Source organism: Cygnus olor, chromosome 1 (genome assembly GCF_009769625.2).
Source record: "Cygnus olor isolate bCygOlo1 chromosome 1, bCygOlo1.pri.v2, whole genome shotgun sequence".
In the NCBI taxonomy this organism is placed as follows: Eukaryota; Metazoa; Chordata; class Aves; order Anseriformes; family Anatidae; genus Cygnus; species Cygnus olor.
In genome coordinates, this window is record NC_049169.1 from 197,773,698 (window position 1) to 197,792,250 (window position 18,553).

General features: G+C 49.6%; 1 protein-coding gene across 4 annotated transcripts in view; it reads right to left on the reverse strand.

Annotated features, from left to right (window-relative positions):
• Nucleotides 1-9,156: 9,156 nt before the first annotated feature.
• Nucleotides 9,157-18,553, reverse strand: part of AMOTL1 (angiomotin like 1) — a 75,071-nt gene continuing 65,674 nt past the window's right edge. For all 4 annotated transcript variants that reach the window (XM_040544214.1, XM_040544217.1, XM_040544215.1 and 1 more), the window contains 5 exons: nt 18,158-18,348; nt 16,949-17,074; nt 14,791-15,017; nt 13,837-14,100; nt 9,157-12,463 (listed from right to left, as the gene is read on the reverse strand). In XM_040544214.1, coding sequence (XP_040400148.1) covers nt 12,360-12,463; nt 13,837-14,100; nt 14,791-15,017; nt 16,949-17,074; nt 18,158-18,348 — 912 coding nt within the window. In that variant the 3' untranslated portion in view covers nt 9,157-12,359. The remainder of the gene's footprint in view (nt 12,464-13,836; nt 14,101-14,790; nt 15,018-16,948; nt 17,075-18,157; nt 18,349-18,553) is intronic.

Sequence of the window (18,553 nt, forward strand, 5' to 3'; positions counted from 1 at the left end):
GACAAGCCCAAGGGCCAATCCTCACATCAACGCTGCCAACCCCCCAAGGAGAATGATTAAACCCACGGAGTCGTGGGCTTGCTTCCAGCCTCGCTGGCTGCCCCAGGACATTGCTGGCTGCTCCGAGGGGTGCTGGCAGGAGCCAAGACCGACTTTGGGCCCCCAGGGGACAGCACGGATCTAAGGGTCTGGCTCTGAGCATCCTTCTCCCTGCTCCCAGCAGGGGCTGGGGACAAGGGGATGCTGCAGAGGTCGGTCCCTCTGCCCTGGGGAAGCGAGAAATGATCCTTGCGTGGATTTCTGCTGCAGCCATGTTTCATGTCAGGAGGAATTTGCAACTCCCTTTCCAGCTCTGCTCTGCCAGACAGCAAACTGCTTTGCCACGTTGCCTGTAGCAACACCGCCTGCTTGAAAATAAGAGCTGTGACACACGGCTGAATTTGCTGGTGGCTGTGTGAGAAGGGCCGATATTATTAATTACTGCTATTACTACCACCACCGTTATTTACAGCTGCTGGAGCCTGTTTGGGTGGGATGCAGCGGCGTGTGCTTCAGGAGCAGCGTCACCCGGATGGCACCGCTGCAAGCGGAGGGCACCGGGCGCAGCAGTCTGGGGCAAAGGCACAGCACGGCGATCACAGCGGGGCTGGTTTCCCTCCTATTGCTTAAACAACTGCTTGTCTTGGCAGGGATCTTGTGGGAAGAGGCCTGCGGCATCAATAGGGAATCCTTTTTTCCTGGAAAAAAGAAGTATAATGTACGTCAGCGTGGCCAGGGCAGCCGGGCAGGGCGGCGTGTCCCCAGGGCTCAGGCTGGAGCACGTGCTGCTGGCCTCCCGCGATGGAGCAGCTCTGTGAGGTTCATGCTCAGCAGCTCACAAGAGCTGCTGCACAAAGCACAAGTCAGGGATTTTAGGCAGAGGGTGCCCTCGGAGGGGCTGAGCCATGCACAGGTGGCTCAGGGGTTTCTGGGTGACCCCACTGGAGTTATTTAAGACCGTGCAGGCAGCCCCACAGCTTACAGTCACTGAGCATATTTGCAGCTCTTGGCCCTTTCAGTCCCTGTTCACAAATTGCTGTTGGGTTGGGGCATCCATCGGTCCATTATGGCCAGGGAAACGGGGACACAGAGACAAGTGCTTTCTGCACAGGCAGCCCGGGCGCCAGGCGCTGGATTCCCAGTTTAACCCATTTGCTTATCCCACTCCACCACCCCCAGACCCACCAACCACTTGTCACGGGGTGAGAGCACCACGGTGGTTTCCATCGGGAGGATGGAAGTGGGCACCTCTGTCCCCCAGGTGGGGTTATTTAACACATTCTTGCTTCAGGGTAGGTAGGGAAAAAAAAAAAAAAAAAAAAAAACACTTCAAATGGCCCTTTGGTGCTTTGCATCCAGTTGGTGCTCCCCACTGTGTCAGCTCCCCAACGTGGATTTGAGCTCTGTCACTCAGCACTTTTTCTGGAGGGTCCTGGATGGGAGCTGGGGTATCTACAAATGGAAACACAGGAGGAAAAATGTGCTCGTGTGGTGTTTTCTTTAAGCAAGCCTCCTGGCTCCTCCTGTCCTGGTTGATGTCCACCCTCCTCCAGGCATGTTTTGATAGGAGAAAAGACCATCCCTGCTCAGCCCCTGTTCTGCAAGCTAGAAACACCAAGCCACTGCTTTTCTCCTCTCTGTGGGCATGGTCTGCATGGCTTGGCTCAGCTTCACTGTCCCAGATTAGGTTTGTTTTCCCTTGGATGTGGATGTGCCCAGTGCTCCCCCTCCTCTTCCGTGGCAAACAGGTGGATGATACTCCTGTGAGGGTACCTGGGTTCTCCATCACGCTGATGGATCATCATCATCACCTCTCTCCAGCATTCGAAAAATATATAGAGAGAGCCTGTCTTCTAGTGAACATTACCATTATCCACAAATTCATGCTTTTTATCCCATTAAATTTCATCCTATTTCTATTATTCCACTTTATGATACCACAAATTCCACTAGCAGGTAATTCATTGTGCCAATGGCATTGCCAGAAATACGAAGTGTAACCCAAGACTCATCTTTGAGGATCTCCAGTAGGCATCTCCCTGCAGCCTGGGAAAAACTTTTCTGAAACAGAACACTGATCCCTTACTCCATTTGCTACCTATCTCACAGTTTCCCCACTAGAAGATGTGGTCTTCCCCATTTTAGCTGACAAATTCACGTGGGATGCCATAAAAAAAATCTGCTGAAGTCCAGAGAGGTTTGACTGAATGCCTCTCCTTTGTCCAGAAAAATCAATTACTCAGGAAAGCTCACAGAGTTCTCAGGCAAGACTTTCATTTGGCAGACTTATTGTAGACAGGCAGAGCTGTAGTTGCCCGAGGCATCTTTCTTGCGTTTCTTAAATTACTATTTTCCAGTACCAGTTCTGAAAGGCAACAGATTAATTTCAATTACTTGCTGTTGGACTTGCAGTTTGATGGCCCTCTCTTCCCTGGCTCTGGGATGGAGCTGGTCCAGCTCCTCCAATCTGCACGCACTCAGCTCTTTGAGATTTTCTTTCCATTTAGATGTGGTCATTTCCATATCCTGATGTCCCTCATCTATCTTCATTTTGTCCGGAGATTCAGCACCCTCATTCTTCCCAAAGCCTGACACAGAACAGCCACCTCGTTTGCAGGATGTAGTTTTAGTATCTTTAAGCTCCACCACATCCTGGGCAAGCAGAAGCCACATTTCTTTGTTCTTTTCTCATTTATGACTCACGAACATTTTACTAGTTGTTTTAATTTCCTTTGTAAGATCTAACACAGGTCGACTTTGGTGATTCTCATGTTACGCTTCCTGACCTTTAACATAAAACTCTTTTTGCTGGTTAATCCCCTTTTCCATTCACTGCAGTCTTGTGGTTATTCCTGACTTTCTCATTGTGGTAATTCTTCATCCAATTAAGGCTTTGGCCTTTCCCCTGAGAGTTCGCCTCTCTTGCCTGGGATATATGATCCAGATTGTTGTAAGCTCATTTGATTTCTATGACTAATTCCCTTAATTTCTCTAAATTCCCCCTCTGAAAAAGTTAGTGTCAAGATAAATTCTTTATGATTTAAGGCATTGAGACGCCTTCAGGGCACTTGAGCCAAGATATTTTCTATGACAAATTCCTCTATAATGTCCTTACATCTTACCAAAGCCAAGCAAGAACGTCTTCCCTTTTGCTGGATTGAGGGCACTTCAGTGAAGAAAGCAGACCGTTGTGTCCAGGAGCGGCTGCATCTCGTGGCCACCAGCAACAGGATAGGAGGTTAAGGTCTTCATTAGGGACACCACTCCCACACTTGGTGGCATCAGCTGTATGACAACAGTGCAGAAATCCCTGTCCTTATCCACATCTGACCCTAATGATCTAGAGGAAACTGCCACCCCACCCTTTTGCAGGCTTTTGATGCTCCTATTTCCTTCCCATCACTGCAGACACCTCCTAGACACTTCCTAGGCAAAGCATTGCAGCTCTGGTTCCTCTCACCCAGACTCGTGCTCTGGTGAGACCGCGTTTCCTCATAGCCACGACAAGGCCCACTTACTTACTTCTCCATCCCCTCTGCCGAGTTTGTGTCCCTTTCATCATTTCCCACACGCTTCACCAGCCTGACCCCTACTTTTTGCCTGATCTTCTGCAAACTCACCCTGGAAGCTGCCATTCGAAGCACCTGGTTTGCTCGATACAACCAACCCCTTTGAGAATTACACTGTCAGCTTTCCCTTTCCTCCACCAGGATTCTCAATTAAACCTAAGCTCCTTTGATCACCATTTACCTGAGGCCCCTAATTAAGGTGTCACTTTGAAGCACCTGTGGGTGCTTGCTTGGTATCTGGGCCCCATCTCCAACCCCAAGGCCAAGGACGAGGCCAACCCGTTTTTATTCTCCCCTCTTGCCTGCTGGCCTCCTCCTTTGCCTCTCCATTGCTCCCAGTCATTGAAGTTTCCTAACTCCCCCCATCTGCAGCAATGGCAGTGGGGGGACTTTGAGGCTCAAGGCTCTTGGAGGGCTAAATTCATCCTTCTTGGCACCCAGGCGCATACACAGCTGTGATGAGGCAATGACGGACCGACCGCGGCAGGCCAGGCTGTCCAGCACCCCATCTGGCTTTGCCAGGCCGGAGCAGATCTGCGTGTTTCTAAACGTGTTTCTTCCAGGGGAAGGGTTTCTCTACCACTTGCTATAAATCTTAAATTTAAGGTGAAGCACGGAAAACTGCATTGAGCTTTCATCATGGGGAGCGGGCCTCCAAGACGAATGTTTTACCAGCAGAAGTTCCTCCCGGGGCCAGCTTTGTCTGACCAACTATACTCCTCCTTATCCTCTGACAACAGGCTTTCAATAAATGCTGTGAAAAGGAAGGGTGACAGAAAATACCTGATTTTTGACCCTTAGAGATAGCAATTGCTGCTGTCGCATGGGATGGCGCTCCCCTACCCATGCCCCTTGGGTCGCAGCCAGCAAGCAGGGGTGGAGCCTGCACGTCCCAAACATCTCCCCCGCGTAGGCCTTCGAGTGCATTTTTCACATGGGAAAAAATCTTGCCACCGGTGAAGTGTCCAAAGGGAAAGCCAACGTGCTGCAGGTCAGTACTGCCAACTGCTAAAAAATGTTTGCTTTAAGGTGTATGACATTCCTGTCTGAAACCGAAATTATTCTGGTCTTCTGGAGCATTTTCAGCTCTAACTGGTCAAATGGATGATGAGGCAAAGAGGACTTCAATGCCCAGAGACTATGTAATAAAATGAAGTTTTAAAATACTGGCCAATTCCTGTGAACACATCATCCTGTCCTCTGCATGCATCCAAGTTCAGCGCTCAGGACTAGATGTTTCACCTGGGAAGGCCCAAACGGAGCTGGCAGCACCAGCCAAAAATTCTTCACCTTCAAACCTTTCTTTTGCCACCTGTGATGGACTGAATTTCTTTTTTTTTCCTTCCCCTTCCCCTTGCCCTTCTCTTTCTTCCTCTTCCCCTCCTCTTCCCCTTCCCCTCCTCCTTCCTTTTCTCCTTCCCCTTTCCCTTCCCCTTCCCAATTCCCTTTTTCTTCCCCTTTTCCTTTCCTCTTCTCTTTCTCCTCCCTCTTCTTTTTTTTTCTTCTTTTATTCTCCTTCTCCTTTTCCTTTCTTCCTTCTTCTTCCATCTTATTTTTATTGTTTCTCTGAAGTTACTATTTATTGAGGATGGGGACGAGGGAGGCCAATGGGGTCGGGCGAGGCTGTGGGGCCCCATGGAGGAGAAGAGCCATCGCAGAGATAGTCATCTGGGTAACATGATAAGGAGCTCAGGGTGGCCGAAAATAGAGGCTCACCCAGCTGAAAAAAGCCCCGTGGTGGCACGGAGGGGCATTACTTAACACCTAAGAGACAGGGCTCTTACCTCTCTGCTGGATTTCGGCTCAGGGAATGTGTACGACACTTTGGTTTTAAAAGGAGGGGGGCAGTGAGCTGGTGAACAAATAATAAAATACAATATAATTATTTACAGGTGGAGAGAGTGCTCTGGGGCTGCCACCATGCAAGGCGCCGTACAAACACTAAATGAGGGCAGCCCCAACCTCCCAGGCGTGCAATCTTAACGTTAACCAGGGGAAATGGTAGCACAGGTGACTGGTGCGGAGATACCTGACAGTGTGGGCTTTCCCTGCCTCGTCTGGCAGGGTTTAATCAGAAAAAAGAAACATGTGGGAAGCAGCAGGGTGAGAGGGATGGAGTACGGGGGCAGGATGGGAGGAGTGCTGCGAGGATGCAGCAGCAGCGCAGGGGAGCGGGGTGGGGATGAGGACGTGCGCTGCAGAGCAATGGGGCACGGACGGGGCCGTGTCCTGCAGAGCAGCCCTGCGCACATGGGGACAGCCCCCTGCAGCCCCACTGCAGCCCCCGTGCCTGTAGCTGGAAATGCAGACCATGGCTGCGTTTGGGCAGGCAGGCTTCACCTCGCTCATCCACTTTGCCTGCTCGTTTCTGGGCATGGCATGAATTCACGCGGAATCCGTCCCTCAATCCTTATTATCCCTCAAAGTATTTTCGCACACAGTATTGCAATAAGATTATCCGAAGGGGATTTTTATTTTTATTTTCTTGAAACTGCTCAGAATTAACAGGCCAAGGGAGCACACCTCGATTTCCTCACCTGCCCTCCTCTATTCCACCGCTTCATCCCAGAGGGATTTTGCCTGTGTTGGTTGATTAAAATCCCGATTAGAGACCCCATGGAGAGCCCGGCTGCCACCGTGCCCTCGGCCCCGGCCTGAGCCCAGCTGTCCCACAGGAAGTTTTGCATTCCCGCAGGGTCACCAGCTGCCCTCGGCGCTTCTGCCGAGCTTCCAGGTAATGGATATTTCAGCCCTAGATGGGGACTCGGGTGGGCTGGAGCCCGGCCATGCCGGCCCGCTGCCACCGCAGCAGCCAGCGCAAAATAAATAGGGTCGCGGCAGGGTGAGGATTGGCGTGCTGCTGGCCGTGCTCCACGTAGAGGGGTTTCTGCTCCTGGACACCCACAGCCCTCCACCTGTGGGGGCTCGTGCTGGGACCAGTGCTCAGAACTGCAAAATGTTTGTGATTTTATTCGTATTTCAGCTCAACCTATCGGTTGCTTTAGCAGGCAGTGGTGTCAGGTCCCCAGTCTCAGCTCCTGCTTTTTACCCGTCTTTTTAGCTGAACCAGAGGATGCTCCCTGCCTGCCTGGAAAGGGACTGAAAGCAGGCGCAGGCTTTCAGACCCGCACAGACTTTTCCTCTGCCCCCCAGCAGTGGGGACTCGCTGCCCTGCTTCAAAAGCAACGCTGGCAAAGGACCAAGCATCGCGCCGCGGCAGGGCCATGCAGGGTTACTCTGGAAAATATGCAGGCTGATATTTTATTCATCTGAAGCTGAAGTGGTTGGTATGAAAGAAAATACCCCGTGGGGCTTCATACCTCGAGTCAATGAATTCCTGGTCCTTTTATAGCTCAGGAATGCCGGGTGCTCTCTGTCGGTTTTACAAGGCCGTGAAGCCGCAGCTTAAGGTCTGGATAACTATTAATCACGGCGGGGACGATGACAGCTGCTCTTGTTCTGCTGAGCTTTCAGACGGGCACCGGACTTGTGCACGCTGTGCCCTGTTCGTCCTGCTGGCTTGAGACATCGCCGCTTTTGCTTTGGTCTGGGGGGATGTTAGCTTCTTGCTTGTGGGACCACCAGTTTTGGCAGTGGTCGTGCCAGGGATTCGAATGGGGCAGTCCCTGCATGGCACACTGTTTGACCAGCCCTCTTGGAGCATGTGGGCAAGGATGAGTGATTCCCAAATTACTGAGATCTCTGTCATAAGAGCTACAGACCTACAAGAAGATGGGCTCGAAGGTCCAGGCGCAAGGGGTCTCTCCTCCCCATCAGGCACCGCTGATCCACGGCGGTGCTGTGCATTTTCTGGCTGTGCTATCACAAGGCTCGGTGTGATGTGCTCCTTGAAGTCCAGCTCCGAGAGTTGTTTAATGACGTAAGAAATCACGGCTTTTCCTCGAGAACGCATCTCACCAGCGGCTGTGTGTTTGTTCCATGACAGCACGGGGAGGAGAAAGCCCTGATTTCGGTAACAACCCAGAACAGAAAGACGTCACAGCTGTGCAGTGCACCAAATCCAAATGAGTCCTAAAAAGGTCTCCTAATTTTGGGTGGGGTTGACTCATGATTTTTGAATGCTTCTAAATGGCAGTTTTGTTAACATTTTTAGCTCTTCTGAGCTCTCTCCCTGTGTGCAATAAGCAGAGAGGACATTGTCCAATGCTTACTGTTGGGAACACGCAGTAATCAGGGATTTTAACATTTAAACAAATCGTCTCTGGAAGTTTGCTTTTTGCACTTTTTTTCCAGAGGAACATGCAAAATGTACTTAACCTGCAGACAGTGTTAGTGATGTTCTCAGCTTTTGGCCGCAGCATCCGTGAAGGCACAACCCAAAGCTGGGATAAAGCCCCTCCTCGCTATATATCTGAACACAGTGACGAGGCTTTTCCCACCTTCATACTGGTTTTGCCTCTGTTGGTTTCTTTTCTCCAATAGGAAAACAAGGAAAAGAAAAGCAAGCTTGAAACCAAAAGCTAAACCCTCAATCCTGCTTTTAAACCCTGACTCAAAGCAAGCTGAAAAGCCCCTATCTAAGCAATCACCAGATTTTTATTCCTGGTGGTAAACAGCCAGGGCGCTGCAAATACTGAGAGCTGCCACGTCCTGCAGAGGGAGTGATCAGAGGGGTCAGACCGACCTGTGCTCGTACGGGGAACACAAGGTGCCGCCACGTGGGTGAAGCACGCTGCTGCTCAAGCTCCTGCAAACCCCCTGGGTCTTGCTGACACACTCCTGCTTGGGGCAGGTTGCTTTTCTTTTGTGCAGGGTTTTGGGGAGGGAGTTGGGGCAGGCAGAGCCCACCGGGGAGAGATGCCCTTAGTGGCATTCGTGCCTTTCGTGCCTGCAGCTCGGCGGGACCCGATTCAGGAATTTTCTAACAGACACTTTCAAGAGCATGTGAGAGCGTGCTGGGCAGATCTCACTCACTCAAAGCCAGGAGCTTCTTTCAGTTGCATAAGCAAACGTGGGTGCAATATTTCCACAAGGTCTGAGCGTTCCCCTTGTCCATACAACAGCTTGAAATGGGACATGATCTTTATTCCTTACTGAGGACATCATAGTAATTCAAGAATACCAACATCCACAAGGTATTTAGGTATCTCAGTCACTTTAAGCCAACGCCTGCCAAATTAAGAAGTCTCAGACCCAGAAGGATAAATATATATATATATACATATATATATATATCAATGGGAGTGCCATGCTTAATGGGATATAGGGCTAAAGTAACTTCCGATGCTCACCAAAGTGTCTTGTTAATTTTCCACCCTGATTTCCTTCAGATAAAGATGATCTCACTAAAACCCTGCTCTTGTAGCTTGGCAAAGCTCTCTGCTTTACAGACTTAGTGATTTCATGCCCACACCTACTAGCTGATGGTACCTACTGTGGGGCCTTTCATCAACAGCTATGAAAAACACAGGAGATACAGCCTAAAGTCAACCAAGTATGACTTCTTCATCTTAGCACGTTGTGTGAAAAACTCAGAAAATTGTTTAAAAAATCCTCCCAGGGACTGAATATACTCACACTGGAAAAGTGAGGAACGAAACGTGTTTATACATTTATTATATACAATATTAAGGCACAAGTTTCAACAGCAAAGAATAAGAAATCTTTGGCTGACCAACAATATCAATATTTGCTGTGGGTGACACATAACGTTCTTCATTTACCCACCTATGTACAAACAACCCTCCAGCTGTACAAGACTGTACACCAACTTCTCTATACAACCAACGACAATAAAAAATGACAGTATTTTACAACTAGTTACCAACGTCACCTGGAATGGCTACAGCACAGTTTCTCAAAACACCATACAGTTCAAAGAGCTGGGAAAACCAGTACGAATGGAGCTGCACCGCTCTGCTGAGAGGGGCTGATTCGTGGCAGCAGTACTCCATGCAAGCCCTGCTAGTGCTTGGGCTGCGGGGGAGACCCCTGCGCCTTCAGACCTTCCCTCCAGGAAAGCTGAAATCTCTTGAGGTCAGTTAAATTGAGGAGAACGAACCTTTATGTTTATCTGAGCTGTGAACCTGAAAGTAAAATTTGCCCGCACTGTGTTTGTAACAGATGGTTTCCCACACGTGAACACAAAGCTGGGGCAGCACCAGTTGTAAACGCACCTTTGGACACCCAGAACCGGAGGGCCCGTTGTCTCCACGAGGAGGAGGAGGAGGAGGAGTGTGGTATTGTAGCTGACTTTGAGCTGCACCACAGTGAAATACAACCGACTGAAAGCACGTCACGCACACTGCTCCAACGCTGCTCCTGCCGGACACCTAGCTGCCTGCCTGTACGGAAATCATTAAATAGTGTCATCAAAAGAAATACTACAGCCAGTCATACAATGCAGCTGGGTATCCTTATTTCTTGGAGAAAGATGGGGAAATACTCACTACTGTTTAACTTATATTCCTTTGCTCTCTCACCCTCCTGCCCAGCTCCCAGTGCTGGCTCCCTTGCGGGAGGGTGACCGCGGTGGGTCGGGGGATGCTGGAGCCTGCAGCCAGCCACTGCCACGCACAGACCCGGCTTTTATGCAAACGTTTACAACATTTAAATTAACTTTAGAGAAAAAAAAAATAAAATTATTTTACAAGGCATATATTAAGCAGCGTAACATCTTCAAAGGGCTTTACACATTTGGTTTTGCAAAGCTGGTAATACTCGGAACACGCGATTCTCTTGACTACAGAGCCTACTTAGCACTACTGCGGCTAACAAGTGCAAAACTCAGCGACACCGACGTATGTCTAACTCTAGGTACACACACAAGTAAGTGCATAGACTTAGCACAGCCATTTTGTTTCCAAAAACTGGTCTCTCTCAGCCATGCAACACTGAGCGCAGGGCTCTAGCACCTGCCGGCTTTGAGCTTGCAAGGACTTCAGTTTTCAGCAAAAGCAGCGTTTAAAGTGCCTGGTGTGTTCACAATCAAGAACATTTTGATGCCTACAGGAAGGGATGACCTCGAGCCAGTCCTGAGCACATGGTTCCTTCCAGCCACACGAGCACCCATCACCTTTCCACTTCAGGCAGCTTCACACAAAATCCCATCACCCTTTTCCCAAAGCCAAATTCTCCCTAATGTCATTGGGGTGTACTGGATGATTTAGGAAGACAAAAACCGACATAGAAATACCTCAAAGAGGAACATTTCCCTATCAGCATTTGCAATACAGGAAGCAAAACGTCTAAGTAACACTGCCGGTGAGTTGGCTGTCTTACAAGACAGTTGCCACCTCTTAGAGAAATCAGGGACTGAGCTGAAAAGGAGTAATTGTCTTGGGAGAAACAAGATGAAAAGAGGCTGCTTCTCAGCACGCAGAACAGATGATGCTCATGCACCCCTTTGCAGTTAAACCCTTCCGGGCCTGACACTACACCCCTGAATGCTGAGTCCCACACCAGCCTGAACAACAGGTCTATTTGCTCAGGGAAGGTAGGATTTGGCTGCAGGCCCTGAAAATAAGGAAAAATTCCTGCTCTTACCACGAACACACTGCTTCTTCCGCTGTTGTGAACCAGTGCACAGTAAGAGGCATCTGCTGATCTCACGTGCAAGCCCAGCTTAGTTCCACTGAACTCATTTCAGAAACCCTCAGTGGGTTTTTTTGTTTTCTTTTTTTCCATCTCTCCAATGTAATTGGCCCCAAAGGGTTTGTGTTCCCTCGGGCTACGTACTACGTACAGCCTTGTGCTCAGATTCCCACCTGCTGAAACCTGCGTGCAGCTGGCAGCATCGGGGGCAGCCCAGGTTCGGGGAGTGCTGCAGGCTGGACCGACGCTGTCTGCGGGGCTATGCTCAGGGGACACGTTGTGTCAGCCCCTTCCTGCCCTCCCGCACACATCCTCGCCCACAAAATGCACCCATGCACTTCACCTCTTACCTAACCCTGCCTCGCATAGCCCCTGTAGTGGAGCTGGCTGGATCCTCCCCGACTTTCCCTCCTGAAACCTTCCCGGTGTTACAGAAGGGATTGCTTCAGCCCCTGCCGAAGGAGCTCCTGTCCTCCCCCACCTTCATCCTCCATCGAAATTCCAGCAAACAACTGCTCCTACCAAAAAAAAAGAAGCCTTAGCAAGCTCTGAGTTTGCAAGACGCGAATATTTGCACTGCAACCCAGCTCCAAGAGTAACATTTGTCCAGCCAGGAGTGAGGCACCTGACCTACATGTCCAGGAAAACCACACCACACCACTTCAAAGGGATACTTACAAGAACCTGCCGTGCACATCTACAGACCAACGCTTCACTAAAACTCAGCAGTGAATACTTTTAAGAAATGAATCAATACTGAGGAAGATGCAAGTTTCTCCTGTTATTTTCAGAAACTCGTATGGCCCCAGAAGAGCCAAGATTGTGCTCCTGTCCTGGCTGCAGAGGCAGTAAACCAGAACGGCCCCGTGCACCCAGTCTGTAACTTAGCTCCCTTCTCTTTACACCAGAAAATGCAGTTTCCTCTTTCCTCGACGATCACCTTCTCAAGCCACCTTCAGTTTTCCATGTCCCTTTCTGCTCAGAAAGTCCCAGACATTCATTTCAACTCTCCTCTTCGGTGCTCTTTACTTCTCGCCCAGTCCACAGTCTCAACGTAGCAGACTCAAGCTTCGTTTCAGGCACAAACTTTCTCCGTCCTTCTTCAAATTCTCAGAGTTCGTTTTTAAGGTTGGCACACCGACGACATCCTCAGGCCTGGAAGTATGCCCATGACACCCCAGAGATGCCATCCTCTGCTCAGATGAGGACTTCCATCATGTCTGCATCTGGAAACTCGGGCTTGTGGAGCAAGCTGCTCACCCTGCCTTTGCTGTCGGGCGGCTTCCCGTGGCTGGAGTTCTCTGCAATGGAAACAAGGGAAACAAAGTCAGTCCTCAGCTCAAATTCAACAGCAAATTGTTTGAAGCAAATAGAAAACCGTTCTTGGGGGGACACGGAGCGGGGAGGCGGGGGGCACAATTATATGTCCTAAAGATTGAAAGCCAAATTTGATCAGGAGGCCCAAAAGACGTAAACCTGAATTCCCTGCACAATGATGGAGTATCACTGATAACGGCAGGTTTGTTGGTGTGCACAGACCCCAAGGTAGGCACAAAAATAGCATTTAAGAGAAACAGACAAAAGCACCCTTTAAAAAGTGGCTGTGTCCCTGGAGAGAAGCAGCCATCTGTGGAAAGTCTGCATCACTTCAGCAACTTATTACTTATTATCTGATCCGCGCTAACTCTGCACGTCTGCATTCCTGTTCCGCTTCAGGTACAAAATTCGGGAGTCTGAAACAACGTGAAGGCAGTACACAAATAATCAGGTGGGTGTTTTAATCTAGAATATATTATTTTACCAGTGAAACAGGCTAAGAGCATGTATATGGCCAATTATGATAATCTATGATACGTTTTGTCAGCTATTTCTTTTTGTCATCATAGTTCGTGACGTTGTCAGCTTCAGCAAGAAGGACTTTCATTTCTTAAAACAGGGAAAAACCTGAAAGACTAATTTATGGGTTCCTGGAAACAAACTCCAGTCCGAATTGTATGGAACACACTAATCCAGAGTTTCAAGTAATTAAAGGTATTTAGCTCTACCAATGATATAGATGAAGTTCCTAGGGGGGGAGACTTGTTTTTGAGAACAGATAAATATGCAGGAAAATGGCTTTTTCAAAATAGCATTTGTAAAATAAATGTTTCCCCTTGCTATGGTCGCAAACCAGCAGTTTCCATTTTTCCTAAATAATTAAAAACATATTTCTTTACCAAAAATAAAAAAACAAACACGAAAACACAAACCAACAAGACATTCTCCATTTTCTCCTTATATTTTCCCAGCAGGTTTCCGTTAAAAACGAGGTGACGCTTTCGCTAAACATGGTATAAGCTGAAAAACGAGAAGGGGCTCACTATATGACCAGGTATGGAGCGTTTTACGGTGTGAAACCCTGTGATCTTGTCCATGATTGATTTTTATCTTTGGCAGCATGCGTAATTATTACATCTGTCAGAAACTCTGCCTGCCACAGATGAGCAGAACCTTACAAAAGCTGCCAAGCACCAACCTCTGCCATGCCAGACTGCGCAGCATTGAAAACTCCCCTCCTTTTTATTTTTGCTCCACCAACACCGGGGTGTCTTGTGGAATGTGCCAACAGCCCCGGGGGTGCCAGGACCTTACTGCACGTCCCTGCTGCCCCACCGGGGGGTCCAGCAGCACTCACCCAGTTTTTCGCCCGCTGGCCGTGCCCCCGGGGGCCGCGGAGCGGGGCTGTGCGACGGGGTGGTGCCCAGCCGGCCACGGCCAGGGAAGGAGGCGGCGGCGGGCCAGAAGAGCTCGGCGCTTTTGTCCGTCTGGGTGCTGTTGTCTTTGCTGCCTGTCTTCGCGTGGGAGGCTGCTGGAACTGGCGTGCACGACAAGGAGGGCAGCGGAGGAGGCAGCGAGGGGCCCGACGGGTGGTCGTGGTGCTCCTTCCCCAGGAGCAGCCCTGAGAACACACCGAGCTCAGTCACATCCCGGCCCAAATTTACGTGCTGTCCCCACGTCCCACCCCACAGCTACAAGGTGCTGGTCTGGATACGCCTCCAGCCCTTTCCCTCTGCTTATTTTTTCCCTTGGACACTGCGTGATACTCTTGTCCTGACACCCACACGGTACTTTCCCAGGCCAGACGTGCTTTTTCTGCAAACGCAGCCTTTGGAGAGCAGTGCCCTGTCCTACATCCCTTCTGCACACCGGTCCTGGTGGAACCCCCGGCACAGGCATCCCTCTGCACCCCAGTCCCATGTGGCCCCAAACCACAGGCTGTACTGCACTTGTTTCCCCGCTCAGCTGCCACATCACATCACGAACTCCCACCCAAAGGGATGCTCACCCCCTTGTTTAGCTTTAACCAAACCTTTTTTTCTGGTCCGGGTTTGGTCTCTACTCCCACAAAGTTGCAGGCATTATCTCCTTGTGTCTAGGAGTCTTTTCCCAGACTATGGCTTTCTATAATCAGTGCAGAACAGCTTAATATGATTAAAAATACAATTAAGATATGAAGGAAGGTTAAAAATGGACTAGGTTTTGACCTTGGCACAAGGACAGCGCCACAGCCATGGGCACTACTGCTAAGCTCAGGCAGGATTACCACAAAGCGATGAATGAGCCAAAGCTTAACCAAAACAACACTCACCTATGCTTCCCTTCCAGATCTTCTCCTCCTTCTTCTCCTCAGCTATCTGGTTGCTGGTGAGCGAGGTCTGGCGCGAATGCGTGCCCGCCGCAGCAGCGATGGAGGGGACGGACCGAGCAGGTCGCAGGCTGGCGCTGTCGACTTTTCCGGGATCCTTCCGCGAGCGCTGCTGAAGGACCTTGATCATGGCATCCTTCTCAATTATTTTTGCATGGAGATTCTTTATTCTGCCAAAATATGAATGCTCCGCTTACAGGAGTGGACAACGAGTTTAAACGGGCAGCAATCGGCACCCTAAGGGAGCAGGACCAGTCTGTAGGGACGTGCCCTGCTGCTCTGTCATCTCCACTTGTAAGTGACTTGGACAAGGCAGCTCCCACCAGGTCCTCCAAGGGATAATGATGCACCTCGGAACAGGAAGCATTTCTGGCTATAAACTGCTTTTTTGCAAGGTTAAATGAACCCACCTGTTGCTGTGGCTTTACCACAGCAGCAGCAATGAGAGCAATATCCTGACTGCACTGTGGATTGCTACCTTCACTGACATAATATAAAAACACAAGCAACACTCCCCCATTGCTGTCAAATCTGGAATCCCGTGCTTGGCAGACTGCCACAGGGAGGGGTTTGCCTGAGTATTATCTGAATTAAAATCCTGAGTTAACCTCATAATTCGGGTCTGTTGGCAGCTGGAGTAAAGCTCTGCTGCTGCCGAAGCGACTGAAGAAGTTCCCTTTGGTTCCTGTAACAGCTGGGCTGGGCTCCTTGTTTCCAGTAAACTCTGCAGAAACCATCTGCCTGTGGTGTGCAGAGCGGAGCAAAGCTCCCTGTGCTTTTCTAATCCAGACCTAAAGACTCTCAAAACACACAAAAAATGATTATCTGAGACTTTTCTCCAGGCATTATTAACACCAAATCATACTGAAAGGGTCTGAAACTACATTAAAAACAAAACAAAAAACTTACACATGTCAAATATGACAGTCAAAGGACTATATATTTACTGCGAAAGCAAACGCAGCTCCATTTTGTGAAGCAGTGAAAGCTAAATTGCCATGTCTGGAAAGCATATACATAAAGGGAGATAGACAGTAACTTAATGTTGGCTTTAGTTGTCATAATCAGATGTCTAATTTGCAATGAAAACACCAGATCCTAATCTATCTTTAATGAAGCCAATGGCAAAATTCCATTGCTTCACTGGAAGCAGGATTTGCTTGCATGTGTGAGTGGAAAACAAAAAATAAACCCAGTAAAAACAATCATTTACATTTTCCACAAGCAACAAATATTCTGTTTTATAAAACTGTCTGCAGACTTGTCATTCTGCGGCAAAGCCAAAAATGAAGAACAGATTTTAAGTAATTTTTCATTAAAAACCTAGGGAAATGCACGACCATTCTCAAGGGATTTTTACTGATCGAAAGGCCACTTTTCACCAGAAAAAAAAAAAAAGGCAAAGAATTATAAATGGTGCTGAGTATGTAGCCACATGTCTATTTGTGTGCTGAAAATGGAGAAGTGTCTGTGCCAAGGAATGTTACTCTTGCTGATTGCCTGTATCCAAAAAAGTTTACTTTATACCTTCTACTCCTGGAAAACACAGCTTTTTTAGCAGTGCTTTTGGTGCTAAGTTTTGCAGGCTTGTTCCTAAATGCCAGTGTGAACATCGCCCTGCTCGGATGTGTGAAACAGTGCATCTAGAAACGAGCAGGCGACTTCCGAAGGAGTGAAGAGGAAGGAAAACGCAGATGCCTGTGTTGCTGATTATGTAGGAGTGGGATTACAACTTCAGCTTTCACAACCAGACACGCTCGTTTCCAGTGGGGGATTTTCACCGAGATTAAGCAAGCATTTAGCTTCCTCCCATGCCAACCTACTTTTAATATGGGAACTGCCGCCGTTTTTCAAGAAGGCCATTTTTGGCACAGAGAAGGCTTAACTGCAAGGTGTGTGTGGGGGAAATATCTAAGGACAGCAGCTATTTAATCGCTGCCTTTATGCTGAAGAGCCTAAATCATAGTGAAGTTAAGCCCATCCTTCCCGGGTGTGCATGAAGGAACCCGAGGGCATCCTGGCCTACCTGCACAACCCCCAGCTCCAGCCAGGCGGGGTGACCCCGTCCCCAACCCCACGGCGAGCCGGCGCGGCCCCTTACGTGTACTCCATGTCCTGGCACCGCCGGTTGGCCTGCACGATCTCCTCCTCCTCCTGCCAGCCCCGCACCTCCAGCGCGCTCTCGCCGTAGCTGCCGTTGCGCGAGTGGCTCGGGGCCGAGGCGTCCCTGGCAAAGCGGTGCGACACGGTGAGTCGGGCGGACCACGGAGTCGGGTCCTACGGCCACCAGGGTGGCTTCTGCAAGGCAGCTTGGTGCTTGCAAAGGAAAACCCCAATCCCGCGTTCGAAGAGCGAGCTAGCAGTGGTTGGTTATCAAATCGGACGGCTGTCTGGTTGTCTTGCCGCAGCCTACTCTTGGCTGAGGTCATTAATGCCATTAATAATTGGGACTGGTGGAACAGGGAGCGTGCTAAAATCATGGGTGGCCCCCACGGGGTGAAACACCTGAAACACCATCCTGGAGGACGGGGTTGGAAATCGAGGGGCCTCACTCACTGGGGGAATGGTCCCAGTTACCAGGACTGCATCACAAACGAGAAGCAAAACTGTACGCCTAGGAAGGTGAAAAATAGCACAGGAATTGCTGTCTAGACTGGAGAGCAAAAGAAACTATCATACCGGGACACGCACTCAATCACACTGAGAAAGCCAAGTCTCTTCCTAGGATGTATTCAGGGGATTTGGCTCTGAAGAAACTCGGCGAGAGGTTAATTATCCCGAACCCCTCATTGCTGGAAGCCTTGCTGCTATATGCTGTGTGCTTTGGGGCACCGTGCGTGCAGACAGACAAACTGGAGACAACCCAGACGAAAGCACTGGGAAAGGGAAGGGGTTTACTACGGGACATATGAGGGATGGCTGAAGGAAGTGAGTTTAGTTCAGGCCAGGGAAGACACACGAGGGGATATGTCTTCCCGTATGTACGAGGCTGTTACAAGGTCGCCAGTGATCTGTTGTTCATCATGTACACCTGAGAAGGACAAGAATAAATTGACGTAATTTGCAGCCAAGAGGTTTAGTTTCGATATTAGGAGAACCTCTTTAATTTGAAGCTTAATGATAAACTTTTGGATATGGTCAGAAGGGTAAATCCTGCTGTATTTCACAGACGTACCACCAGGGACAGATACATTCACCTTGCCAGAGCATCTTGGGGGAAGGCAAAGCAAAACCCAGCCTGAAGAAAATATCCTTTCCTTGTTTTCTGCTGCAAATAGAGAAACGCCCGTTCCCGTTAACAACATCTCACCTCTCCGTCGCAGCCGTGGCTGCGGCGTTCATGGCGAAGTGCCTGATGGTGCTCTCCTCCAGGTACTTCTGCTCCCACTTGGTCATGTCGGCTTCCAGAGCCAGGATCCGCTCCTCCTTCTCCCGCACCAGCTCCATCAGCGCCGGGGCGTTGTGCTCCGGGAGGCTGTTTGCCTGGTAGCTTCCCTGCCTCTGCCGGGGCAAACAGCCACAGATACTCACCCTGACGAGTACGGGAGCTACCAGCCCCTTTTATCCACATTTCTCCGGAGCCCACAAAGACATCCCCTTTGCTGCCACAGCCCAAGACTTAAAGAGGGCTCCTCGTCCCACAGCAAATTTCGGAGACAAGGAGTTGCAACCACTGAGGTGTAAATGGCCCCGTCTGGGGTTCTTG